General features: G+C 50.1%; 1 protein-coding gene across 1 annotated transcript in view; it reads right to left on the bottom strand.

Moving 5' to 3' along the window:
• The window catches only part of LOC144785710 (uncharacterized), a 33,201-nt gene extending 7,160 nt beyond the window's left edge, over positions 1 to 26,041 (bottom strand). The window contains exons 1-4 of the mRNA XM_078664491.1: positions 25,851 to 26,041; positions 24,820 to 24,858; positions 18,780 to 19,458; positions 645 to 1,307 (exon numbers count right to left, since the gene is read on the bottom strand). Coding sequence (XP_078520617.1) covers positions 645 to 1,307; positions 18,780 to 19,149 — 1,033 coding nt within the window. The 5' untranslated portion in view covers positions 19,150 to 19,458; positions 24,820 to 24,858; positions 25,851 to 26,041. The remainder of the gene's footprint in view (positions 1 to 644; positions 1,308 to 18,779; positions 19,459 to 24,819; positions 24,859 to 25,850) is intronic.
• Between the last annotated feature and the right edge of the window lie 1,406 nt (positions 26,042 to 27,447).

Raw genomic sequence — 27,447 nt, 5'->3', positions numbered from 1 at the left:
CCTTAAAATAGAGTTAATGGCTCTTCACCCAAGAGGAGTTATAGACCCTCTTATAATATTTAATGGGTGCCCTATAACCAAAGCCTTTGACTTAGTTGGCATGTGTTTTTTATGGTGTGGGATTTTTGTTACCTGTGTGTTGTTGAAAAGTATCCTTTATAAGGACCAAGTGACAGCAGTAGAAATGGTGGTGCCCCTCACATGGGCCAGTTGGTGTAGAGGTGACAGTCAGAATGTGGCTGACTTTTATGTCTGCCATACCAGGGTATTGTCCACCACGATGAAGATGGGCCGACAGACATAGCTGCAGTTCCAATCAAACAATCTATACTATATGGAACACATTCAAATGCTCCAAATATTTCTAAAGAGTATTCTAATCAATTAGTTAGACATGTAATATAAAAAATCATAACAAATAATGCAGAATACTGTGGTGTGGGTGACTGCACTGCGCCCTGCCTCTGCGCCACGCTGCCTGGCTGATTATGCTGTACCTCTGTGCCGTGCACAACAATCACAGCTCACAACAGTTTGGAAGATCCAACCAATGTTTGCCAAGTCCATGCGACACCATCTGAAAAAGCTCAAAGCTGCAAACCCCATTCAAAACCATTTCAATATCTCATGAGAAGTCTGAGTACCTGATCCTGCGGACGCACGGCCATTTCGCCCACAAGGAGACCGGGCTTGACGCTGCCCTTCGGTTTCAAGCTTCTGACCATTCCCAGCGTAGGTCTCCTCCTGGGAGATCGGAATGAGTTCATTCTTCACAACCACAAAATACTGTTTTTCCATTCGCGGTCTCTGCGGTCGTGTGGAGGCTGCGGCAGGGAATGAAGGTTCCACAAGGACGTTGGCCGATGGATTTCTGATTGGTCCAACCGCGCTCGTTTTATCAACATTGGCTTTTCTTTGGTGCTTTAAAACTCCAACTCCTGGTGACAAGTGTTCTCTCCTCTCTCTGCCATCAGTGGGCGGATGGTTCACAGTCCGGTTTCTCATGTGGTCTCCAAACTGTGGTATAATCTCAGGTGTTGAACCCAGGAAGCTTGCTTTGGAGGTTGCAGGGATCCCTCTCTTTGAGTCACAATCAGCCAGAACACCACACGGTGCAGGTTGCGTCACCTCAGGGTCTCCAGCCGCCACCCATTGTTCAACTTTGGGTAAAACCTCAGAGTTCACCTCAAGAACTTGTGATGCACAACTGTCCACTCTCTGGCTCACTGCCACGTTGATGAGGATTTGAGCAGAAGGCTCCGCCCATTCCTCAAAGCCTGCAGTGTCTGGTGTCGGGATCTCAAACCCTGAAACACAAAAGTGAAAAGCTCAAAGGTAACGTTCAGGTGCCTCTGTGATCTTCAACAGCATCAATGACACCCACTGACCCCCTATTAGGCGTGCAACAATGGTGTATGTTCACTGTGGTGCACGTCTGTCTCTTAGCGGCCTAATACGTCAACAGGGACAATTCCTTCTCGATGTATTCCTGATATCTTTCTCCAGGATCTTAAAGGTGCTTCCCTTGCTTCGGAGCGAGAACACTGAGGGCAGGTTTACTAGTTTCTCACGCAGCGCAGTAGCAGCAAATACTGCGCTGCGCGAGAAGGAGAAAACAGGCCATATTTACAGAAACACTGCAGCCTCCTGCCCTCTTCCCTGCGCCACATGAAACCTGCGTCAGGTTTCATGTGGGCGTTCCCACGCAGGTACTCCTCGTGAAAGTGACGCAGTGAAATCTACAAGCTTTCACTGAGTCACTTTTATGGCCGTGCTGCGTCAAAACCCTGCGCCTGCTTGAAGCGGGCGTAAGGAGTGATGCAGCATGTTAGGCGTAGGGCGCCCCCGAGCCTTGCTGGAGCCGCGTCGCGATTGCGACATGACTCCAGCAATGCGCCACCTTTCCGCCGGGGGATGCGACACGCATCTGCCCATCCGTGCGCCACGGCGCGCCACCTTGTAAATGCGGCGCATCAGTGGGGGCGCACGGGTGGTTTTGCAAGTGTTCTGGCGCATCCCTGCTGATTTGCAGAGATGCGCCAGACCTTGTAAATCTGCCCCGCAGTCCCTAAGTCGGTCTGGCGTTAACAATGGCCTTTTGTGTTTATTCAAATTCTGTCTCACTCTTTCTATCGGCTCGCTGAAATGTGAGTGACAGCATTATGTTCTTTCACAGGGAGCATACTGACAGTCGTTTTGTTCATTGCCAGGAACTACTGTGGCAATGTGTGCTCTTTGAGACCTTCTAAAACATTGACAAAAGCAAAAATAGTTTTAAGTGTGAATGCACCAATAAGATTTTTAGAAAAATCATGCCAAAACAAGTCATGCATTGACAAAACCAAAAGGCTAACCAACAACTTCAGACTTACTGGCTTTACCAATGCTTGTTTGTTTTATGTTTCCCATAACCTTATTAAAACTGGTTAAACTGAATTATGAGTATTTTTCCATTATGAGTATTTTTGGAGAATACTAGCATACATCAACACATTTTACTAAATGATGCTGCAAAGAAATGGTACCTAAAATATTATTACAATAGTTTAGCGAAATGTTTTTGCATTTTTTTGTGAGTGAGCCCTTGACCTCTTGTCTGGGTCAGCACTCTCCCCAGCAGCTTCGCACCTCTGTCACCTCGCTGCAGTGTCGAGTCCTCCTCCTGGTTGAGGGTTCGCGCTGGCAGCCCGTTTCTGACTCCTGCCTCGGAGCTGCACCCGTCTCCGCCTGCCTGGTGTCCCTTTCTCGCCCTCATTTCAATTTCATTTTAATATTATTCTCTCCCTCATTTTAATCTTATTTCTCGCCCTCTTTTCAATTTAATTGTAATCTTTATTTTTTGCCCTCATTTCTATTTAATTTTCTCTCCTCTGCCTGCTAGCTGTTTCCTCCACTTAGACCCTTTAGCACTGCTGGTTTCCCGCCGCTGCTGCCCCACCCCCTTGACAACCCTCGCTCCCACCTCCCTACCTATCGGCCGCCCCCCCCTCCCCTACTTGATGGTGGCCGATGCACGGAGGCGCAGTAGGCGCACCGCTGGTGTGCCAAGGCGAGCCCGTCCGCGACCCGACCACGGCCAGGAACCTTGGATGTGCGACCACTACACTGCCGCCACCCTCCTCGCACTCAACCCCGAAAGAAGCAACCACTGCCATAGATAGACGTGGAACACCGCCCACGGCCAGTTCTCCTGGCGACTATCCTTCACCATCAACAGCCCTCCCACGCCATCCTCGACCCCTCCGAATCCGGATTGTGCAGCAACCACAGCACCAAGACCGCCCTCCTTGCTGCCACCTATGACATCTGCATGCTACACGACCAGGGCCACACTGCGGCCCTCATCCTACTAGAACTCTCCGCAGCCTTCGACACCATCTCCCATCGGACTCTTGCTGCCAGACTCCACAACGCCCGTATATGGGGAACTGCCCTCGACTGGATCCGCTCCTTTCTCTCTGGCAGAACCCAAAGGATCAGACTCCCTCCCTTCCTCTCCGAACCCACTTAGCTCAACTGCAGAGTACCCCAAGGAACCTCGCTCAGCCCCACACTCTTCAACACCTACATGGTCCCCCTCGCCGCCATCGTCAGACAGCATGGACTCAGCATAGTATCTTACGCCGATGACACCCAACTCATCCTTTCCCTCACCAAGAACCCCGAAGACACTAGACTCAGCTTCCAAGAAGGAATGAAAGATGTTGCAACCTGAATGAGCAACAGCTGTCTAAAACTGAACTCTGAGAAGACAGACCTGGTGGCCCCCTGCCCTCAGAAACTCACCCACCCCGACGGACCACGCCTGGAACCTCAGCATCATTCTAGACTCCTCCCGCACCTTGACCCGTCAGATCAACGCCGTCGCCTCCACCTGCTTCAACTCCCTCCGCAAGACCTTCAAGTGGCTCCCCCCCCCCAATGCAGAAAGGCCGTCACCCACACACTCATAACCAACAGATTGGACTACGGCAATGCCCTCCATTCAGGAATCAACAACCCCTGCTACACAAGCTCCAAACCATCCAGAACACCGCAGCCAGACTCGTCCTCGGAACCCCACGACATGCGCACATGACCCAGCACCTACGTTATGTTATGTTATGTTATTTTATCTTTTGTATAGCGCACGGCTACTCAAAAAGAGTGTCCCGGCGCTTTTAGTAAGGAGGGCTGCATCATAATAACATAACACAGTTAAAAAAGGAAAAAGGACAGAAGGCCGAGCGGGCACACAAAAAACGGGCTACTGGGTAAACAGCCAAGTTTTAAGGCCTTTTCTAAAGGCAAGTAGGCTGGTGGCTCCCCGCAGAGTGAACGGCAGAGAGTTCCACAACTGTGGCGCTAGTAGTCCAAAAGAGCGGCCTCCCAGGCGAGCTCTCTTCACTCGCGGGACAGCCGCCAGGAGCAAGGATTCCGACCTCAAAGAGCGAGTCGGATGATAAAAGGCCAGTCTCTTTTGGAGATACTTTGCTCCCACCGCATGGAGGGCCTTATAGGCCAGAGTCAAAGCCTTAAAGGCAATCCGTTTCCGGATTGGAAGCCAGTGCAAGGTCTTCAACAGACCCGCTGCACTGGCCCGTCTATTTAAACCAAAGATAGCTCTCGCGGCAGCGTTCTGCACCACTTGGAGCCGCTGCAGCAGATACTCTGGCAGGCCCAGGTAAAGAATGTTCGCGTAATCTAACCTGGACCCGATTAGAGCCTGCACCGTCAGCTTCCTGTGCTCCTCAGACAACAGGGGAAGGAACCTCCGCAGCATCCTAAGGAGGCCAAAGCAGGTGCCCGACACCCCGAGGATCTGGGATTTCAGAGTTAGCCCCTTATCCATCTTGACCCCCAAGTTCTTAGCAATTTTGGAAGAACAAGACGGAGGGAACATATTAACGGGCCACCAAGCCTGCCAGTCTGGCTCTGTATCACACCCAAAGAAGAGTACCTCGGACTTATCGGAATTGCACTTGAGGCTGTTAAGTTGGAACCATTGGAAAACAGCCCCAAGGCAATCCCGGATACTCTCCCCGTCAAAATCTCCTCCTCTCTTACAAGAGAAGAGGAGCTGGGTGTCGTCAGCGTAGGATACGATCTGGGCCCCATACAACTCCGCCAACGCCGCCAAAGGAGTCATGAAGATGTTAAATAAGGTCGGGCTCAGAACGGAGCCCTGTGGGACCCCGACTCCCAAAGGCGGCATCGCGGCGGAATCTGGCAAGGCCCAGACCGTTTGCCGGCGGCCAGCTAGAAAGGAGGAAAACCAGCCGAGCACCGTCCCCCGCAGACCTATCTCATAAAGTCTAACGAGAAGGCCATCATGGGGGACGGTGTCGAAAGCCGCCGACAAGTCCAACATCACCAGCATGGCTTTGCCCCCCGAGTCCCGAACCCCTTTAATGGTTTCTGAGACCTCAAGGAGCGCAGTCTCTGTGCTGAGATGGGGACGAAAGCCCGACTGGGTGGCGTGCAGGATCTCATTGCTCTCAAGAAAATTGGAGAGCACCACCTGAACGTGCTTTTCCACAATCTTCGTGAGAGCCGGCAGCAAAGAAATAGGCCTATAGTTGACAGGGGCCTTCGGGTCTAGGCCTGGCTTCTTGCGCAGTGGAATCCCCATCGCCTGCTTCCAGGCCTGCGGGACCACTCCCTGGCTCAACGAAAGATTCAATAGCGGGTTCGCCAGCGGATTGATCACCTCTGCAACTTTCGCCAGAAATTTAGCGGGGCATGGGTCCAGAGGTGAGCCCGATTTAAGATTGCCCATGAGAGCTAAAGAGGCAAGGGCAGAAATCGGAGGAAACACGCCCAGCGTCAAACCTGGCGAAGCCAGCGGAGACAAGATGGCCTCAGAATTAATCAGGCCCGTGGATACAGCCGATGGAAAAGAATCCTGTATAAGTTGGATCTTGCTCGTAAAAAAATCAGCAAGATCCGAGGCCCAGGAATCAGATGGCCTTTCCTCCGAGGTATTGGACCGTGGGGAGATAAATTCTCTCACAATGGAGAAAATCTCCTTACAGGAGTTGGAAGCGGCTTCTATTCTCCCTGCCAGGTAGGCTTTTTTTCCCAGGCGAATGTCCCGGTGATAGGCCTTAACCACCGTCTTATAGGTCAGCTTGGCTGCAGTATCGTATTGTGCCCGCCAAGCTCTTTCGGCCACCTTGCACTGCTGCCGCATAGCCGACAGTGCTGCGGTGAACCAAGGTGCGGAGACCCGTTTCGGTGTCAGGCGGGGTGTCACTTCCGGGGCAAGATCATTTAGCCTGTCTAAAAGCCAGGCTTGCAAGGCCTCCAGATCCCTCTCCAGATCGCCTGAGAGGGAGCAGGGGTGATCCACGGCAGCCTGGGCCAGCATCGCTGGGGTCACTCGATGGTATGCCCTATGGACTCGACCCTGCTGCTGTGACAAAGCAGCCACCGGTTTAACTGTGCCTCTGATCGAAAATTTGGCAAGCAAATGGTCTGACCATAGTACCAGGATAATCTCAATCACCTCAAGAGGGGATGACGAGAATACCTGGTCGAGAGTATGCCCCTTGTCATGCGTGGGCCCCTGCAGATGAGGGATCAGTCCCAGCGGGGCCATAGCCTCAGAAAGTTTAATAGCGGCAGGGTCCGACGGATCATCCATCCGAAAGTTGAAATCCCCCGCCACGATGCAGTGTTCCGCTTTCAGGGCCAACCCCAGCAACACGGAGTCAAGATCTTCAAAGAACGTTCCGGGTGGACCAGGCGGTCTATATACCAGTAAACCCTTAACTGATTGATGCGGAGACAGAGTGATGGAAAAGGCAAGGGTCTCCGAGCCGCGGATATCCTCCACTGACAGGATAGCACAGGGCGTGCCCTTCTTCACCACCAGTGCCACTCCACCACCCCTTCCCTTAGCTCTATCCTTCCTGAAGATGTTATAATCAGGCGGGATTGCCGTGGCGACATCTGGGTTGGAAAATTCACCCCACCACGTCTCAGTAAGCATAAGACAAAGTGGCTTCGCCGTATCTAGAAGCTCAAATATGTCTTGTGCATGTCTACACGCCGATCTGGTGTTTAATAGCATGCAGAGATATCCAACACTGACGATGTTATTGTTGGAAAGCGATAACTGAGCGCGGTTGGGGCGCCAGCCACAGCCAGGGCAGCTGGACTTACCTCGATGACGTCCGGGAAAGACAGTGCAACAGCCAGTGGCTAGGCTGTTGAGAGAGCGAAGCTCCCCAGGAGTATATTGCAGCACTGGTGGCCCAGGAGAACACATACCTGGTATCAGAGCCCCACCCGCCGCCCCGATCGCCTCCGAGACGCTGACGGGCGCAGACGGGCAGGACTCTGGCTTGACTCAGGCGCGAGTCAGGCGCCACCGCTGCGCGTCTCCACTGCGCGAAGGGAAGCGAGCTTTAAATGCAGCCTCACCTGGTCTCCAAACGGAGCACTAGAGCGCTGGATCCGGAGGAGCGCTGGAACAACAGCAGCCCCAATATGGCGGCCAGGCGCCACGAGTAAGCAACCAAAATCCTATTAACTCCGCTCTAAAAGCGGTGAGGGGCCCAATTATGATGCAACTGTGTGGGCGCGGCGGCGACAATAAAAACAGGGGCTGAATAAAATAAAATAACAGAGATTGAAAAAACGGTGATTTAAAATACAAAGCGCAGCGCGCCTGCAGCAATATTATGCAAAGAGTGCAGCACGATGAAAAATGCCAAATCTCCTTACTAGAGGTCGAGCTGCTCTGCCAGCTCGCCTTAAATGCAGCCTCACCTGGTCTCCAAACGGAGCACTAGAGCGCTGGATCCGGAGGAGCGCTGGAACAACAGCAGCCCCAATATGGCGGCCAGGCGCCACGAGTAAGCAACCAAAATCCTATTAACTCCGCTCTAAAAGCGGTGGGGGGCCCAATTATGATGCAAGTGTGTGGGCGCGGCGGCGACAATAAAAACAGGGGCTGAATAAAATAAAATAACAGAGATTGAAAAAACAGTGATTTAAAATACAAAGCGCAGCGCGCCTGCAGCAATATTATGCAAAGAGTGCAGCACGATGAAAAATGCCAAATCTCCTACGAGACCTCCACTGGCTTCCCATCGAGAAGAGAGTGACCTTCAAGCTACTCACCCACGCCTACAAATTTCTCTACAAAAATCTGACCCAAATACCTCAACGAGAGAGTTTTCTTCTACGTACCCAAAAGGAATCTCCGATGACCTCGCCCTGGCAGAGACCCCATTCAGCATCAGACGCTCCCCCACTCTGCACACCTTCAAGAAGAGCCTCAAAACCTGGCTCTTTGATCCGGAGCTGTAAAATTATACAAAAATCTGTGTAATTTTTCTAAATTGGTCTCCGATTTTCTTCTTGAGTGTGTGTCTCATTTATTGAATCCGTGTGTACAACAAATCCTTAACACTTCCCTCTGAGGAGCATAAACTGTGCGACCACACTACCACAAATAGAGCACTTGGGGTTATTGATGTAAGCGCTATCAACCCATAAGGGTCACCTGGACTTTTCTATCTGAAGAAACTAGAACTCGTGCCCAAGGTCATTTCCTCAGGCCCTCTCCATGCACAGTTTTCTCATCAATACTTAAAGCACATATCGCAGTGATATTATCAATGATGTCACAGAATATGTCACGAGTGACGTAATATGTGGGGTAATGAGCAGTGCATGGCCAGGGCACAAGTTATAATTATCTGAGGGCTTGAGTTACAGTTTCTTCTATGCTTTTTTAACATGAAGTAATATTTAATACGTTAATCCAACCTCGACTGTGCACGGCCTTCTGCCATGCACGCCGGGGGGTGACCACAGGGCCTGGTCTGTGGCCAGGCTCTACAACCAACCCCCCACATGACTACATGCAGCCAACCCTGCACAATCCCATGACGCATGTGGCCTTCGGCCATGTACGCAGGGGGGGGGGGGTTGGCCACGGGACCCGGCCTGTGGCCAGGCCCTACAACCAATTCCCACATGCCTGCAAGCAGCCAACCTCCCGCCAGGAGCAGCCTGCAACCAACCCCACACACGCAGCCAACCCACGACGCACATGACTTTTGGCCATACGCGACAGGGGAGTGGCTGTACGGCCTGGCCTGTGGCCAGGCCCGGAGGACAACCCCCCCAAAATTAGTCAACATAGTTGTGGGCACGCAGCCTCCCTCCCTGGACCCAATCCCCTATGGCCTGCCACCTTTTAATAGGGGAGGAGGGTATGTGGCTCCCCTCCCGGGCTGTACTTGGCCACGGGGACTCCATCACTTATATCAGGGGAAGGGGGCACATGGCCCCCCTCCCCAGGCTGATTAGGCCCCAGGGACCCCTTTTTTTAGAGCCTGACCTTATTATAAAGGGAGTGAACGTAGTCTTTATCCCCGGGCCAATATTGGCCCCGGGGACTCCATCCCCCTGGGCCTGGCCAAATATAAATAGGGAAAAGGGGCCGCATGGCCCCCTCCCCAGGCCGATTTCAGCCCTGGGGACCCCCATCCTCCAGGGTCTGGCCAGTTAACGGTGGGTGCCCTGGAGACCACCCAGGGCACCGGCGGTCTCTTTGTTGGTGGATGCGGGGGAGTCCCAATGCCCTAGCCGGCTCCGAGTCAGCATTGCTCCCGCACGCAGGAAGCATAAAACAATGTTAGTCTGCATGCTGGAGCAATTGTTCCATCTGTTTCCCTGCACTCTTCACAGCGGGCAGGGAAACAAATGAAAAGTTTGCTCCCAGCAGGCAGGAGCATTTTTCCAGCTCCTGCATCCTAGGAGTGGTCTTATTGCTTGCTCTCGCTTGGCGGGAGATTTAAATTGCTCCCGCCAAACGAGCAAACAGAGTTGGAAAAATGCTATGTCCCAGGGGTGCACAAGCAAACACATGGAGATACTGGACGGAGCGCTGACACTCACCCCCAGCCACAGATCTGGGTTTAATCCATCACCATTCTTCAGCTCACTTTGCCACCCCAGTTCAGACCCAGATATATGCAGATCAGTCGGACCCTATGCCTCATGGGAACAGTCCAGCCCGAACTGCCAAGCCATGTCTTCCCTGGACCGGAAACAAGCATCCTGGGACCATGCAGCCCTCGTAGTCAGCAGCACCAAAAGTGGGCTACTTAGCAAACTTTGCGACCCATCACTATTTTTTCTTTTTTACAAATTAAGCAAAACACTGTATCTGAAGTCAATGTGGGAAGCAGCAGAACATTAGATTTCAAGTCAATCAACAGAGAAAGATTGTGGCGAGCACAGAAAACAAGACTCTGGCAAGACGCAGACAACACAGAGTCACTGGGATATAGTGACACATACCAGAGAAATAGACACAGCAGCAGTGGTGAAAGAGCGACCATGCAAACAAGATGGAACAGAGTAGAGAAATCCTGGCAGGAAGCTGAGAAAGAGGTATGATGGCAAGGCACAAAGAGAGAAACTGTAGTGAGCATCATAACATGATAGCAAGCAACTAAGACACTGAGAGGCATATTCACAATGTCTGGCGAATCTCTGCAAATCAGCAGGGATGCGCCAGAACCGATGCGTCACGCGATCCCCCCCTTGTGCCACCACGGATGCGTCGCATTTACAATGCGGCACACCATGGTGCAAGGAGAGGCAGATGCGTGACGCGTCTTGTGGCGTAAGGGCGGCGCATTGCTGGAGTCGCAAGCGCGACACAACTCCAGCATAAACAGGGGCCGCCCATACTTAACGTGGTTCGTCACTCCTTACGCCTGCTTCAAGCTGGCATCCGGGTTTGACCCAGCGGCGTCGTAAAGCTTCACTGCGTCCGTTTTACGGGGCTTTCCTGCGAGGGAACGCCCACCCTGCGACAGAACGCCCACATGAAACCTGACGCAGATTTAATGTGGCGCAGGGCTTTATAACGTGACGCATCTGCCTAGATGCGTCACTATGTAAATATGTCGCAACGTGGCGCATGATTTACGCTGCCACTCCGCCACAAAAGTGACGCAACGGCGGCGCAAATGTGTCACAAGGGGCTTGTAAATCTGCCCCTGAGACCACCAAGAGTCACAGGCAGATTATTGAACATATCAAGGATATAGAGGATACAGAAACCATCAGAGAAAGATACACCGTGACCAGTGACCAAACTAGAAATGAGTATAACCTAGAAGAGAAAGGCAGGTCATAGCACACCGTAGAGCAAGAGATATTGTAGCAGGTAAAAGACAACAGGGTTCAGCAGAAAGACCCCAGGCCAGCGCAGAGAAATTAAAGTTTCTGCAATTCAAGAATGGGATCACAGCAAGAAAGTAAATTGATTCACAAACTCTGAGGCAGATTAAACAAAAAACAAAGTTCATAGCACACAACAGAGAAAGAGAGACCAAAAAAGTGACAGAAGGAAAGGAGTACAAATCAGAAGAGAGACCAGGACAAATGACAGAAAATTAAGGACTATGGGCTATATTATCAAGAAAGGGCGATACATTATTGCAGCTTTTATCGGCAGGAAACTGCCGCTAAAGCGGCGATAGTGGGCTTGATAATACGCCCTTGTGAATTCCCATAGAAGCCCATGTTCTGTTGTGAACATGGGCTTCTATGGGAATTCACAATGGCCTATTATCAAGCCCATTATCGCCGCTTTAGCGGCAGTTTCCTGCCGATAAAAGCTGCAATAATGTATCGCCCTTTCTTGATAATATGGCCCTATGTTATGTAACTGGAACTTGGTACAACGCAATGACTCACTCCTAAGGGGGTATCGCGGCGCTCCACCGAACCCAAACAAGACAACCAATCGGAATAACCATTGTATTCAGTCGTTTTTTTAAGCTACTGAAGTCTGAGCAAAACCGAATACGAAGGGGAAGCTTGGCCCAGTGATGAGGGGCGAGGTCAGAAAACGACCGTTCGCCATATCTCTAGGTGCGAATACGCGTGGACACAGCAGCAATGTATCCTTTGATCTAAGATTTCTGCTCAGGCAGTACTGAGTAAGTATCCTCTCCAGGTAAGCTGGTCCCTTTCCAACCAGAGACTTATGAATGAGACAGAGAAGCTTGAACAAGTGTTGAGGCCAGGGAACTTTCAACGTGTGGGCCGACAGTTTACTAACCAGGCGTGGACGTATTTTGAACAACCTGCAGTTTAGAGAGGAGCGATTCACTGGCTGCTACCAGCAAGGCGTTCCCGTAATCGAGACAACGCATTACAAGAGCGTGAATAAGAGTTCTCCGTGACCTAAGCGGGAGCCACTGAAATACTTTTTAAGCAAGCGAATAGAGCAGAAGCAGGCACCACAGATGGACATAACCTGTTCTCTCATAGAAAGGTTCTCCTCAACCAAAGCAGCAAGAGTTTTAACCGCCCTCCTGGGGCAAGGGTCTGAACCTAGCTCAGAAGGCCACCAGTTATCCGACCAGAAGGCTGGCGCTTTATCACCCAACAGAATCTCAGTCTTGTCTCCATTTAGTTGTAAACAGTTCAGAGTCATCAAAGTGGAGATTTTCCTCATGCAGCCAATAAACCTGCTTTTAACATCTTCCGGATGGCACCCAAAAGAGATGGTTCATTGGGTGTCATCTGCATAGGATATTATTTCAAAGCAAAAGGACTTGCTTATCTGGGCAAGGGGTGCCAGACAGATGTTAAAGAGGGTGGGGCTCAAAGAAGAGCCTTGGGGGACCCCCTTGTCCAGGAGCATGGTCCGAGATCTAAAAGTGTCGAGTGAGACCATCTGGGTCCTGTTTTCCAAAAAGACTCTGAGCCGGTCTAGGGCCTTCCCATGGATGTCTGTCTCAGAGTCGAAGAACCAGGATGGAATGAAAGATTGAGTCAAAAGTGGCTGACAGGTCGAGTAAGAGTAGCAACGCAGGCATCTAGGGACAGTCTGATGGAATCAACTGCAGCCACCAATGCAGTTCCATGCTGTGAAAAGCACTGACGAGAGGCATAGAGTGCAGTGGCATAGTGTGGCACACAGTGGAGTGTCGTAGAGTGGTGCAGAGTAGAGTATAGTGCCGTAGAGTGCAATGGCGTAGAGTGAGGTGTTGCAGAGTAGACTGGCATAGAGTTCAGTGTTGTAGAGTGCAGTGTTGCAGAGTAGTGTTTTGTAGAGTGCAGTGGCATACAGTAGAGTGGTACTGAGTAGAGTAGCGTGGAGTGCAGTAACAGAGTGCAGTGGTACGAGTAGGGTGCAGTGGCGTAGAGTGCAGTGGCGTAGAGTGGCATGGTGTAGAGTAGCGTGGAGTGCAGTGACAGAGTGTAGTGGTATGAGTAGGGTGCAGTGGCGTAGAGTGGTGCAGAGTAGAGTGCAGTGGCGTAGCGTGGCATGGTGTAGAGTAGCGTGGAGTGCAGTGATAGAGTGCAGTGGTTCAAGTAGAGCGGTGCAGAGTAGAGAGCATTGGCGTACAGAGTGGCATATAGTGCAGTGACGTAGAATTCAGAAGGGTACAAAGCAGCGTCATAGAATGCAGCGAAGTAGATTAGAGTGATGCATAGTAGAGTTCAGTGGCGTAGAGCGCAGTGGTTCAGAGTGCAGTGGCGTAGAGTGCATTGGAATAGGGTAGTACAGAGTGGAGTTGCATAGAGTGCAGAGGCAGATAGTAACTCGAGCATTTCATGACATCTTTTGCCGCTATAATATTTGCTTTTAAAATCTACTCTCTGCACTTTACCTTCTTAATCTGCCTTGCAGTTTTACTTCTCTGTTGTTGTGGGAATTTTAATAACTGGGAATTGTATTTGTGGAGTGAGGGGGAATCGAACTGGTCTCCTCGAGCTCTGTGACCGCTAGCCGTCATTTTTCATCTTTGGCGCGGTCTAGTGGTTGGATGCTGGCCCCTTCAAAACGGGTCTCTGCACTAGCGCAGCGGTCGCGTGCAGCAGGCGCGCCAAAGGCAAGCGAGTCTACGCCCCAGAAGGGCCCGGAGCCGGTCATGCTGCCAGTTTTGCTTTGGAGACATCTAAGGTAATTACCTATGATAGGGACCACTTGGTAGCGCTTGACAAGGATTCGGCGTGCAGACCCCATTCGGTTACTTTGGGGTACAACGGTTCTGAGAGGTGCATAGACTGTAATTGGTCAGCCCGACCTTCTCTAAAAGAGTACAAAGTTAAATGGGATATGCTTGCCCCTGTCAGGGGACAAGAGGTCCCAGATATATTTTGGAAGGCTTCTCTATTGAATGTCCGGTCCTTGAAAAAACACTAATTTGAAATCTAGGATTTTTTAAGCGATTCATCCCCTGACTTGTTGTTTCTCACAGAAACCTGGTTAACGGATGCTTCTAATCCCACTATCGCTAATGCGATTCCGCAGGGCTACCAGATCTTGAGGAAGGACTGCCCGGAGGGGAGAGGCGGTGGGCTTGCTATCATACATAGGAGCTCTTTTACTTGCACTCCTTTAGCGGATGTGGAGATAGAGGGGGCGGAAAGTCTGGGCTTTCTCAACTCTCTCGGCTCAGCAATCCATGGCAGGAGTAGTAATTTATCGCCCTCCTGGTCCGGCAAAGAATTTCCTGGACTCAATTAGCCATTCTATTTCTCCCATTGCAGCTAAATATAGCCATTGTACGGTTTTGGGGGATTTTAATATCCACATGGATACATCTCTGGAGCCTGACCCTATTAGACTATATGAATATTTTGATATCCGTAACGTGACCCCGTTTGTATGTGGTGTTACGCATGACAAAGGCCATTTACTGGATCAGGTTTTTTTCCTCTAATCAGATTCGTGCGGACGCCCCCTTACCCCTAACCTGGCCCGATCATTATCTGGTCAATTTTAAAATCTGCAGAGTTGCTGTTAGGCCTCAACCTTTAGATACAGCCACGGTGAATCATTGCTTTAGATCATTTCACTTGATGACACCCGAGGCCATCCAGCTGGCGTTGCGACAGCTGCCGATTCTCTTAAGACCTGTTAAATCTACTCGAGTCTCAGCCCCTTGGTTTTCCGAGGTTCTTAGGGACAGTAAAAGAGCCTGTAAACATTGCAAAAGAGAGTGGCGGAGGAATTATAATCCTTCGGACAAACTGATTTACAAACAGGCATTGAACAATTATTATAAGAGTATACGCGAGGCAAAGAACCTTTTTCTGTCCACAAAAATAGATATGGCAGCTAAGAAGAGTGAAACCCTTTTTAATGTTGTAAAAAGCTTCACCTCTTCTGCCTCTATAAGCCAACCGTTTGCTCCTACAAGCGATTGGACGGAACGAATGGCCCTCTCATTCTATGAAAAAATTAAACTGATCCGGAATTTCTTTGAAGCTCAATCACTGGATCGGGAGGGTGTTGAGGTCCCCCATTCAGCTGCCTGCTCCAGCACCAGGGCCTCCCTGAGGGAGTTCCCTGAGATTAACTTGGAGCGATCTCCGATGTTTATGAAAACTCTGAAGTCGGGCTCGCCCACGGACCCTTGCCCAGCAAAGGTTTTATCTTCACCAGCAGATGCGATTAATCCTTGTGTGAATACTATTCTGAATACGGCTCTTCGGGAGGGGCTGATGCCACACAGGTGGAAACATGCAAACATCCTTCCATTATTGAAGAAACTTTTAGCAGATCCTGAGGTAGCATGTAATTATAGACCTATCTCGCTTTTGCCTTTCTTTTCGAAGGTTCTAGAAAAATTTGTCAACAAAGTCTTAACAAACTTTCTGGAGACCAACGATTTGCTGCACTCTAGCCAGTCGGGTTTTCGAGCCAACTTTAGTACCGAGACGGCCTTATTGGAAGTTGCAGAAACTATTAAAGCTGTATTGGACAGAGGAGGCAGTGCAGTTTTGGTTGTGCTGGACCTCTCTGCAGCTTTCGACGCCGTGCCCCACACCAGACTACTGGAAAGACTCAGTGATAGCGGTATTGGAGGCACATTGTTGAGTTGGTTTGCATCCTTTTTGGCTAACCGCTCTCAAACCATCTGGGCTCCTCCCTTCTCGGCGGTAGTTCCCCCTCTGAATGTGGGGGTGCCTCAGGGCTCTATTTTGAGCCCTACGCTTTTTAATTTGTACATGGCTCCCTGGCCCCTCTCGCTGAGAGTTTTGGTGCCACAATAGTGTCATATGCTGATGACACCCAGCTGTTGTTTACCTGTGAGAAGGGAGCTGAGTTTGATGGCAACTTAATGAACACTCGTCTCTCCAAAGACTTCTCTTGGTTGAGTTGAAATCATTTAAAAGGCAACCCGAGAAGCCCGAGATTATCTTTTTTGGGCCTCAGCCACCGGATATCTGGCAGGAATGGTGCCCCCAGGATATGTCTTCCCCTGTGTCGGCCGTCTCTACAGTGAAAAACCTGGGAGTCAAGATGGATTCCATCCTTTCCATGAAGGCCCAAGTACACTCGGTTGCCGGGGTATGCTTTGGGTTGTTGAAAATGCTGCGAAATTTCCTCCCATTGCTCTCTATTCCATACAGGAAGACAGTGGTTCAGGCGTTGATAATGTCCAGATTGGATTATGTTACTTCCTTGCATCTCTGCCTCTCTGAATATCTTCTGAGCCGACTACAAGTGATCCAGATCTCAGCAGCCAGGGCCATTTTTCTGTTAGGTTCTAGAACGCAGACCACCCAGCTTCTGTCTTCCCTTCATTGGCTTCCAGTTCGGAAGAGAATTCAGTTTAAAGCATTGGTTTTGGTTTTTAAAGCCTTCCATAAGATCAGAGCTCCTTATCTTAGGGACAGATTTGAGCCTTACCTCCCTCGGCGCTCCCTGAAATCTTCATCTCAACTCTTGATCATTACTCCCAGGGTGCTACGGGCCCCGATAGGGGGCAGATCTTTGCACGAAGCTGCCTCACAGTTGTGGAACAGTCTTCCTTTCGCGATCAGACAGAGTCCTGACCTCCTTACTTTTAGGAAAGGGCTTAAAACGTGGATTTTTCAGCTGTGAGTTGTTGGCAGTTTTTGGTTGTGTTTGTGTTACTTGACATGTGGATGTTTTAGCGCCGGGACACTCCAGGGAGTAGCCGCGCGCTTTATAAATATGTGTCAACATAACATAACTTAGAGTAGAATACTGTGCAGTGCAGTGGCACAGAGTGTAGTGATGCAGAATAGAGTGGCGTAGAGTGCAGTGTTGGAAAGTGCATTAGTATAGAATGCAGTTGTGTAGAGTGCAGTGGTGCAGAGTAGAGTGGCGTAGAGTGCAGTGTTGTAAAGTGCATTAGTATAGAATGCAGTTGTGTAGAGTGCAGTGTTGCAGAGTAGAGTGGCGTAGAGTGTATTGCCAGAGTATAGTGGCGTAAAGTGGCATAGAGAGCAGTGGCGTAGAGTGCAGTGGCATAAAGTGCAGTGACGAGTGCAGTGGTTTAGAGTAGTGGCGTAGAGTGCAGTGGCGTAGAGTATATTGTTTCAGATTTGAGTGGAGTGGTGCAAAGTAGACTGCAGTGGCGTAGAGTAGCATAGAGTAAAGTGGTGTACAGTGCAGTGACAGAGTGCAGTGGTGTAGAGTAGATTAGAGTGGGTTGGCGTAGAGTGCAGGGGCGTAGAGTTGAGTGGTACAGAGTAGAGTGCATTGGCGCATAGTGTACTGGTATAGAGTGCAGCGGCGCAGAGGGGTCTAAAGTGCAGTGGTGCAGAGTACAGTGCAGTGACGTGGAGTGGTTTAAAGTGCAGTGGTGCAGAGTACAGTGCAGTGACGTGGAGTGGTTTAAAGTGCAGTGGTGCAGAGTACAGTGCAGTGGCATGGAGTGGTGCAGAGTAGTGTGGAGTGGCGTAGAGTGGAGTAAGCATGGTGTGGTAGCACACTGACATTACAGACAACACGTTTCAATTGAAATGACTATTACATTCGCACAGAAATAGTTTTACGAATAAAACTATACAGTTTACAAATACTTGCACAGTGCTAGAAAAAAACACCCTTTCCTAACCTCAGTATCCAGCAAGGTTGTAACATAAATCCTCTCACTTCGAAGTCAGAGAGAGAAAAGTAAACACCAAGCTGCCTCGAAAGAGCCTGATATCTGACCTCTGTCTTTGAATTCACCGCAAATGTAACAAGATAAGAAGAACAAGACGTACAGAAATGAGCACTCATGGAAGAATACGAAGAGAGTTAGTGTGAAATGGCTTTACTCCTTGGGAGGGACGAACAGAAGCTGGACAGCCAGCAAACAGAAAGCCAGAATACTTTAGTTACAAACCACAAAGCCAACAGTAAGCAATGGGCGGAATACATTCCCAGGGAAGATTTCTGAATGTCCCCAAGATGTCTTTATCAAACTAGTCAGCTGTGGTGTCTGGTAGGCTTCGACCGGCTAATCACTGGGTTGTTCAGAAAAGGCACATGACCAGCATCAGAGAAAGACAGATTATGAAAGATACAGACAAGAAATTAAACAATCAAAACATAGAATAGAAAGTAAACAAAACGCAGATTAGAAGAGCTTTTTCTCAACGGTTTCTCCTGCCCATGTACTGCTTTTTACACTCCATATAACTTTGTACTACCTCTGACGAAGCCGAAAGGCTATTGAACGGAAACGTATGGATGACGCGTAATGACTCCACAAGCCTTACCTCCTTCATCTTGCCAATAAAATGATGGTTGTCAATATTATCCTGAAATGTTCAATAGTTCACACACACTGCATAGTTTCTGGGTATCTGATTATTAGCTCCTATTATCCAGCCAAAAGGTATGCATATTACAGAACTTTGATAAATGAAAGGCTGTGTTAGTCCTACCAACATATACATTTTTGACTTTGGGGTCTTGGGTTGGGTGGTCCGCGTACAGACATTTTATTGACTATAAACAAGTTCTCCCTTCCGTTCATCCTCCTAAGGCCACCACCTACCTTTGGACGTGCCCGCTGGGTCCTGGGCAGTCATCTCAAGGGTAGAATCCACATCTTCTGCTCCGAAGCCTCCTTCTGTGAAGTATTCTTCAAGCAGCCTCACGACCATGTCAAGTGACGACACAGGGTAATGGCTCAACCACTCCCCAGCCTTCTCCGGCAGGGTCTGGATGAACTGCTCAAGGACGATGAGCTCCACAATCTGCTCAGGATTCCGGATCTCTGGCTTCAGCCACTTCCGGCCCAAGCCTTGCAGCTGAGTGGCCACTGCCCGCGGCCGTGCTCCAGATGTCAAAGTCAGACTGCGGAACCTCTGGCGGCAACTTTCCTCAGTACACAGGAAGGCCTCTGGGCCTTCCTCTAGGTCCATCTTGACTCGCCCAATGTCTCGTCTTTGGACCAGGAACCTCTCTGCAGATGGTCAATGGCCTGTCTGCATGGTGAGCTGTGCGTGACCTGCACTCGGCGCCCTGTGCATGTCCAGCACTCTTGACCCTGTGCTCTCCACATGCACCGCATGCAGCTGGAGTCTCACATCCGCTACTCACGCCTCTGTGGCCAGGTGATAACACGCTTTACCAGTTCCGCACAATGTACATTCCCTCTCACGCCAGCGACATAAACACTCATCATTATGACTTTACAAAGCTTCGGCTCGACGGCTCATGACATGGAGCACCTAAAAGAACAAAAGACGAGCGTTAAAAGTCACACAAGTGATTCAAGTATCACACATTCTCACTGCTGGTTTAAGCTCACAGGCCAAACACGTGCAACCAGCTGTTGGAGCCAGGTGTGCGCTAATGCCGTAAACTCCCTCACCAGCAACGGGGGAGATTTACATTTATAAAAAATCAGACTCTGCAAAGAAAAAGTCATATGGAATAAAGACAGTAGGAAAATATATTATACTGCAAATGGTAAAGAAAACAAGCATTGGCATTGCCAACAGGCCTCACCTATGGGAGAGCTACTGGCTGTTCCATTGGCTGCTGATCAGCATGGCTCAAAGTTAGTGGTGCGGCTTAGAAGAGAGTGGCGTAGAGTGGCACAGAGTAGAGTGCTGTAGAATGGAGTGCCGTAGGGTGATGTGGAGTAGAGAAGAGTGGCGTAGAGTGGCACAGAGTAGAGTGCTGTAGAATGGAGTGCCGTAGAGTTATGTGGAGTAGAGGAGAGTGGCGTAGAGTGGCACAGAGTAGAGTGCTGTAGAATGGAGTGCCGTAGAGTTATGTGGAGTAGAGGAGAGTGGCGTAGAGTGGCACAGAGTAGAGTGCTGTAGAATGGAGTGCCGTAGAGTTATGTGGAGTAGAGGAGAGTGGCGTAGAGTGGCACAGAGTAGAGTGCTGTAGAATGGAGTGCCGTAGAGTTATGTGGAGTAGAGGAGAGTGGCGTAGAGTGGCACAGAGTAGAGTGCTGTAGAATGGAGTGCCGTAGAGTTATGTGGAGTAGAGGAGAGTGGCGTAGAGTGGCACAGAGTAGAGTGCTGTAGAATGGAGTGCCGTAGAGTTATGTGGAGTAGAGGAGAGTGGCGTAGAGTGGCACAGAGTAGAGTGCTGTAGAATGGAGTGCCGTAGGGTGATGTGGAGTAGAGAAGAGTGGCGTGGAGTGGAGAAGGGTGGAATACCGTGGAGAGGAGGGGTGCTTTTCTGATACAATAGTTTAATCCTGTCCACCACCACCAATTTATAAACAATGTGTGGTCTGTGCTGACTGTCTGCTACCAGTGTCACATTTTTAATTCCTCAGTAGGGTAACTTTCTTCAAGGGACATTATCTTGGCAAAAAACACTTTGGTTAGAATACATTGTTGTAGACTGTGATATTAGCACTGACGTGCCAGAATGCAAAATGATGTCACATTTATTTCCCGCATATATTAAGGTCCAGCTTGATTTTGTCCCTCCTGAGGCCCATCTACGGTATCCTTCCACCCTGTTCCTTTCTGTAAACAGACCTTTAAATCATGTTCTTTTATTGCCACATTTGCTGTGCATTCAAGGACAGAGGTCAAATGTCAGGCTCTGTTTTCAGAGGGAGGCTCGGTGTTGACCTTTCCTTCTCTGTCTTCAAAGTCAGAGGATTTATGTGACAATCTTGCTGGCTACTGGGTATGTGCTGGATGGGAGGCTGTACCATGGTATTTTTTTCTAGCACACAACAAAATTTAAATGTCTGTAAATTAACAGTGCCAATATTTAATAATTTATTAGAATTAGAGAAGCACAAATAGAGCACATTTTTTGGTAATTCTGAAGTGTGGTAAAACAAATATTTTAATATGATAAAAAAAGAAAAAAACAATATGTTACGTAATGACATTTCCACTATTGTTTGTGCGCTGTAAACTTTTATCAGTAGACTGTATGTCTGCGCAGATGTAATAATGGTCATTTCTATTGAAGATCTGTTGTTTGTAATGGCGGTGCGCTACCACACCATGAATACTCCCCTTTACAGCACTCCACTCTGCATCACTCCACACTACGCCACTTCACTCTACGCTTCTTTACTCTACTGTGGTACAAAAGGGGGTGGTGATGGACGGAGCATCTGAACCAATCAAACACTCACACCCAGTCAAAAGATCTGAGTTTAATCCATCACCGTTCTTTAGCCCACTCTGCCACCCCAGTTCAGACATTGCCATATGCAAATCAGTCTGACCCTGTGCCTCGTGGAAACTGGGTGTGAGTGTTTGAATGGTTCAAATGCTCCGTCCATCACCATCCCCTTTTGTACCGCTTTGTTCGCCATAAGTGTGGCAGGGTATGCTCAGATGTGAGTCCCTTGCTCACTTTGCCACTGGATTCAAGCAAGCCGGGCTGAAGACGGCTGTAATGCCAGAAACCGGTCCTCGGAAGCTTGTTTCTGGTCCAGGGAAGGCATGGCTTGGCAGTTCGGGCTGGACTGTTCCCAGGAGGCACAGGGTCGGACTGATTTGCATATGGCCATGTCTGAACTGGGGTGGCAGAGTGGACTAAAGAACGGTGATGGTTTAAACCCAGATCTTTTGACTGGGTGTGAGTGTTTGATTGGTTCAGATGCTCCGTCCATCACCACCCCCTTTTGTACCGCTTTACTCTACTGAGCATCACTCTAGTTTATGCCAATGCACTCTACCCCACTCTGGCCTAGGCCGCTCCACTCCACTCTACGCCACTGCACTCTACTGAGTTCAATAAATGTGTTACTTATTAAAAATGTGACTTATTGATGTGCCACACTCTGCTTTCATGCATTAAGTTCTCTTTGCCAGGGGTTTGTTTGTGGCTAAAGTACTGCAGTGGAACAATCTATTTTTCATTACATTCTATCATTGCCTTTAGCCTGCAATAAAGAATTATACTCCTAATGTACAAAGCCATTTTGCAGTTACAAACCTTGCAAAGTGAGGGTTTAAAAATCACAAAATATTTTTGGTATGTATAAATTCCATTTTGCAAATCAGGAATCATTTCCAATTCACAAAATGGATTTACAACGCCTACTGAATCTCAGTTCATAGAGGGAGTCAGAGGGACGGCGTTCCTTCCTAATTGTCATCCAGTATTGTATGCAACAATCGTTTGGGGCTTCAGGTGTTGTACAGCCATTGATGGGTTGCCACTGCCTCAAAAGAGGTGGCGACTGATCCGCAAAAGGGAAGGTTCTTCCGCTGCTGGTTGCACCCGTGTCTCGCTGCGGGCCAGACATCTGCGGACACTAGTAGAAAAATAGAGGCCGCGTCTGACCGCTGGCACAGAGGTAAGGCGGCTTCACAACGTGCAACCCTGTGTTGGTGAGCAGTGGCATCTCACACTAGGGGGCCTTATAGGAGTAATCATTACCATCAATGGTACCACTCCATACAATCGATCTCACATATAAGTACACAGATGGTATACTCAGAAGAACACAACAAAAGGGGGAAAGGAAGAAGCACTACTATGTTAAGATGAGAACCCCCTCTCACTCTTGGGTCCCCTCTTCACACTGGGACGCAAGGTACCCAGTGTGGGCTACAACTCCCCCGTTGGAGAGGAGCGGGAGGTGTTTTATGTCATCCATACCAGGGTTTTGCGAGGGGCAGAGTGCAAAACAAAATGTATATATGTGTGAGTTAAAACTATCTCTTGGTGGGTGAGAATAATCTTCATTAATGCCCCCACTGGAAAGATTAAAACCAAGCTAAGTGAAACTGGGATATGGATGTTCCCCTATATTAAGATCTGGTCAACATGTTTCTGCCTCTAAAGACCAAAAGGTTCTTGGCATTCATCAGGACCCCGCTATATGTCACTCTGCTCGACAGGTGTTGATAATAATCATAAGTACCATACTTTCACTGGTGCGGGGTTTGCAAGTGGTACCGCCTTCTCATCAGGTCCACATGATGCATTTCGAGACCACTATTCATGCATCACCTTCGTCAGTCCCTTCGTGGCAGATAACAGGACTCTCTATCGTCTCCAACACCGCGATACAGAAGAGAAGAGTGACATATAGCACGTTGAAATGCAGAGTGTGCTCACCCTCTTCCTTATGTTGAAATGCAGAGTGTGCTCTCCCTCCTCCTTGTGTTGAGATGCAGAGTGTGCTCCCCCTCTTCCTTGTGTTGAAATGCAGAGTGTGTTCACCCTCTTCCCTGTGTTGAAATGCATGGATGTGCTCACCCTCTTCCTTATGTTGAAATGCAGAGTGTGCTCACCCTCTTCCTTGTGTTGAAATGCAGAGTGTGTTCACCCGCCTCCTTGTGTTGAAATGCAGTGTGCTCACCCTCTTACTTGTGTTGAAATACAGAGTGAGCTCACCCTCTTCCTTGTGTTGAAATACAGAGTGTGCTCACCCTCTTCCTCGTGTTGAAATGCAGAGATGCCTCTTCCTTTTGTTGAAATGCAGAGATGTGCTCACCCTCTTCCTTATGTTGAAATGCAGAGTGTGCTCACCCTCTTCCCTGTGTTGAAATGCAGAGTGTGCTCACCCTCTTCCCTGTGTTGAAATGCAGAGTGTGCTCACCCTCTTCCTCGTGTTGAAATGCAGAGATGCCTCTTCCTTTTGTTGAAATGCAGAGTGTGCTCACCCTCCTTCTTGTGTTGAAATGCAGAGATGTGCTCACCCTCCTCCTTGTGTTGAAATGCAGAGATGTGCTCACCCTCTTCCCTGTGCTGAAATGCAGAGTGTGCTCACCCTCTTCCACGTGTTGAAATGCAGAGATGCCTCTTCCTTTTGTTGAAATGCAGAATGTGCTCAGCCTCCTTCTTATGTTGAAATGCAGAGTGTGCTCACCCTCCTCCCTGTGTTGAAATGCAGAGTGTGCTCACCCTCCTTCTTGTGTTGAAACGCAGTGTGCTCACCCTCCTCCTTGTGTTGAAATGCAGAGATGTGCTCACCCTCCTCCTTGTGTTGAAATGCAGAGTGTGCTCACCCTCCTCCTTGTGTTGAAATGCAGAGATGTGCTCACCCTCCTCCTTGTGTTGAGATGCAGAGTGTGCTCCCCCTCTTCCTTGTGTTGAAATGCAGAGTGTGTTCACCCTCTTCCCTGTGTTGAAATGCATGGATGTGCTCACCCTCTTCCTTATGTGGAAATGCAGAGTGTGCTCCCCCTCTTCCTTGTGTTGAAATGCAGAGTGTGTTCACCCTCTTCCCTGTGTTGAAATGCATGGATGTGCTCACCCTCTTCCTTATGTTGAAATGCAGAGTGTGCTCACCCTCCTCCCTGTGTTGAAATGCAGAGTGTGCTCACCCTCCTTCTTGTGTTGAAACGCAGAGTGTGCTCACCCTCCTCCTTGTGTTGAAATGCAGAGATGTGCTCACCCTCCTCCTTGTGTTGAAATGCAGAGTGTGCTCACCCTCCTCCTTGTGTTGAAATGCAGAGTGTGCTCACCCTCCTCCTTGTGTTGAGATGCAGAGTGTGCTCCCCCTCTTCCTTGTGTTGAAATGCAGAGTGTGTTCACCCTCTTCCCTGTGTTGAAATGCATGGATGTGCTCACCCTCTTCCTTATGTGGAAATGCAGAGTGTGGTCACCCTCTTCCTTGTGTTGAAATGCAGAGATGTGCTCACCCTCTTCCTTGTGTTGAAATGCGGAGATGTGCTCACCCTCTTCCTTGTGGTGAAATGCAGTAATGTGCTCATCCTCTTCCTTGTGGTGAAATGCAGTAATGTGCTCAACCTCTTCCTTGTGTTGAAATGCAGAGTGTGCTCACCCTCCTCCTTGTGTTGAAATGCAGTGTGCTCACCCTCTTCCCTGTGTTGAAATGCAGTGTGCTCACCCTCTTCCCTGTGTTGAAATGCAGAGTGTGTTCACCCGCCTCCTTGTGTTGAAATGCAGAGTGTGCTCACCCTCTTACTTGTGTTGAAATACAGAGTGAGCTCACCCTCTTCCTTGTGTTGAAATACAGTGTGCTCACCCTCTTCCTTGTGTTGAAATACAGAGTGTGCTCACCCTCTTCCTCGTGTTGAAATGCAGAGATGCCTCTTCCTTTTGTTGAAATGCAGAGATGTGCTCACCCTCTTCCTTATGTTGAAATGCAGAGTGTGCTCACCCTCTTCCCTGTGTTGAAATGCAGAGTGTGCTCACCCTCTTCCCTGTGTTGAAATGCAGAGTGTGCTCACCCTCTTCCTCGTGTTGAAATGCAGATGCCTCTTCCTTTTGTTGAAATGCAGAGTGTGCTCACCCTCCTTCTTGTGTTGAAATGCAGAGATGTGCTCACCCTCCTCCTTGTGTTGAAATGCAGAGATGTGCTCACCCTCTTCCCTGTGTTGAAATGCAGAGATGTGCTCACCCTCTTCCCTGTGTTGAAATGCAGAGTGTGCTCACCCTCTTCCCTGTGTTGAAATGCAGAGTGTGCTCACCCTCTTCCACGTGTTGAAATGCAGAGATGCCTCTTCCTTTTGTTGAAATGCAGAATGTGCTCAGCCTCCTTCTTATGTTGAAATGCAGAGTGTGCTCACCCTCCTCCCTGTGTTGAAATGCAGAGTGTGCTCACCCTCCTTCTTGTGTTGAAACGCAGAGTGTGCTCACCCTCCTCCTTGTGTTGAAATGCAGAGTGTGCTCACCCTCTACCTTGTGTTGAAATGCAGAGTGTGCTCACCCTCCTCCTTGTGTTAAAATGCAGAGTGTGCTCACCCTCCTCTTCCTTGTGTTGAAATACAGAGATGCCTCTCCCTCCTCTTCCTTGTGTTGAAATGCGGAGATGCCTCTCCCTCTTGCTGGGCGTCTCTCCTCCTCCTTTGCACTTACAGTAGTTTCCTCTCATGCACTATGAACAGCTGAGCCTGTGGCACTTTTGCAGAGTAAGGGCAGCCAATCATCGCGTGCAGCCGCCCACAGCAACCAATCACTGCTCGAGCTGCCGCCCACAGCAACCAATCACTGTTCGAGCTGCCGCCCACAGCAACCAATCACTGCTCGCACTGCCACCCACAGCAACCAATCACTGCTCGGAGTGGGCGGACATAAACAGCAGAAGAGGAGAGAAGGAGATCCGTTCCGGGTTAAAGGTGAGGCGAAGAGCAGCGGTGGAGGCTTCAGTTGCAGGGCCCGAGCGTCACCAGGAGGAGGGGGCGTGGCCAGAGCAGGAGGAGGGGCCGAGGCCAGAGCAGCCTCTCGATGCACAGGGCGGAGGTGGCTTAATGGCCAGAGCTACCTCTCGAGGCACAGGGCGGAGGTGGCTTAACGGCCAGAGCTGCCTCTCGCACAGGGCGGAGGTGGCTTAATGGCCAGAGATGCCTTTCGAGGCACAGGGCGGAGGTGGCTTAACGGTCAGAGCTGCCCCTCGAGGCACCCGGGCGGAGGTGGCTTAACGGTCAGAGCTGCCTCTCGAGGCACAGGGCGGAGGTGGCTTAATGGCCAGAGCAGCCTCTCGAGGCACAGGGCGGAGGTGGGTTAACGGCCAGAGCTGCCTCTCGAGGCACAGGGCGGAGGTGGCTTAACGGCCAGAGCCGCCTCTCAATGCACAGGGCGGAGGTGGCCTAACGGCCAGAGCAGCCTCTCGATGCACAGGGGCGGAGGTGGCTTAACGGCCAGAGCAGCCTCTCAATGCACAGGGCGGAGGTGGCCTAACGGCCAGAGCTGCCTCTCGGTGCACAGGGCGGAGGTTGCTTAACGGCCAGAGCAGCCTCTCGATGCACAGGGGCGGAGGTGGCTTAAGGGACAAAGCTGCCTCTCGATGCACAGGGTGGAGGTGGCTTAACGGCCAGAGCTACCTCTCGATGCACAGGGCGGAGGTGGCCTAACGGCCAGAGCTGCCTCTCGATGCACAGGGCGGAGGTGGCTTAAGGGCCAGAGCTGCCTCTCGATGCACAGGGCGGAGGTGGCTTAACGGCCAGAGGGCGGAGGTGGCTTAACGGCCATAGCAGCCTCTCGGTGCACAGGGCGGAGGTGGCCTAACGGCCAGAGCAGCCTCTCGATCGCACAGGGCGGAGGTGGCTTAACGGCCAGAGCAGCCTCTCGATGCACAGGGCGGACGTGGCTTAACGGCCAGAGCTGCCTCTCGGTGCACAGGGCGGAGGTGGCCTAACGACCAGAGCTGCCACTTTGGGGCTGGAGCGCACGGATCGAGTCTCGGCGCAGGCTCACGCTCCTGTGATCCTTTGCAAATCATCCAATGTCGCCGTGCTGGAGAGAAGTGAATGTGTCCCAGGGTCATGCGCCTGCTGCTTATGGAAAGCCCAGTGCACTCGGCTGGA

The sequence above is a fragment of the Lissotriton helveticus genome, chromosome 10 (genome assembly GCF_964261635.1).
Source record: "Lissotriton helveticus chromosome 10, aLisHel1.1, whole genome shotgun sequence".
NCBI classification, from domain to species: domain Eukaryota; kingdom Metazoa; phylum Chordata; class Amphibia; order Caudata; family Salamandridae; genus Lissotriton; species Lissotriton helveticus.
Note: the sequence above shows the minus strand (reverse complement) of the source record. Positions and strands in the feature narration are given on the sequence as shown.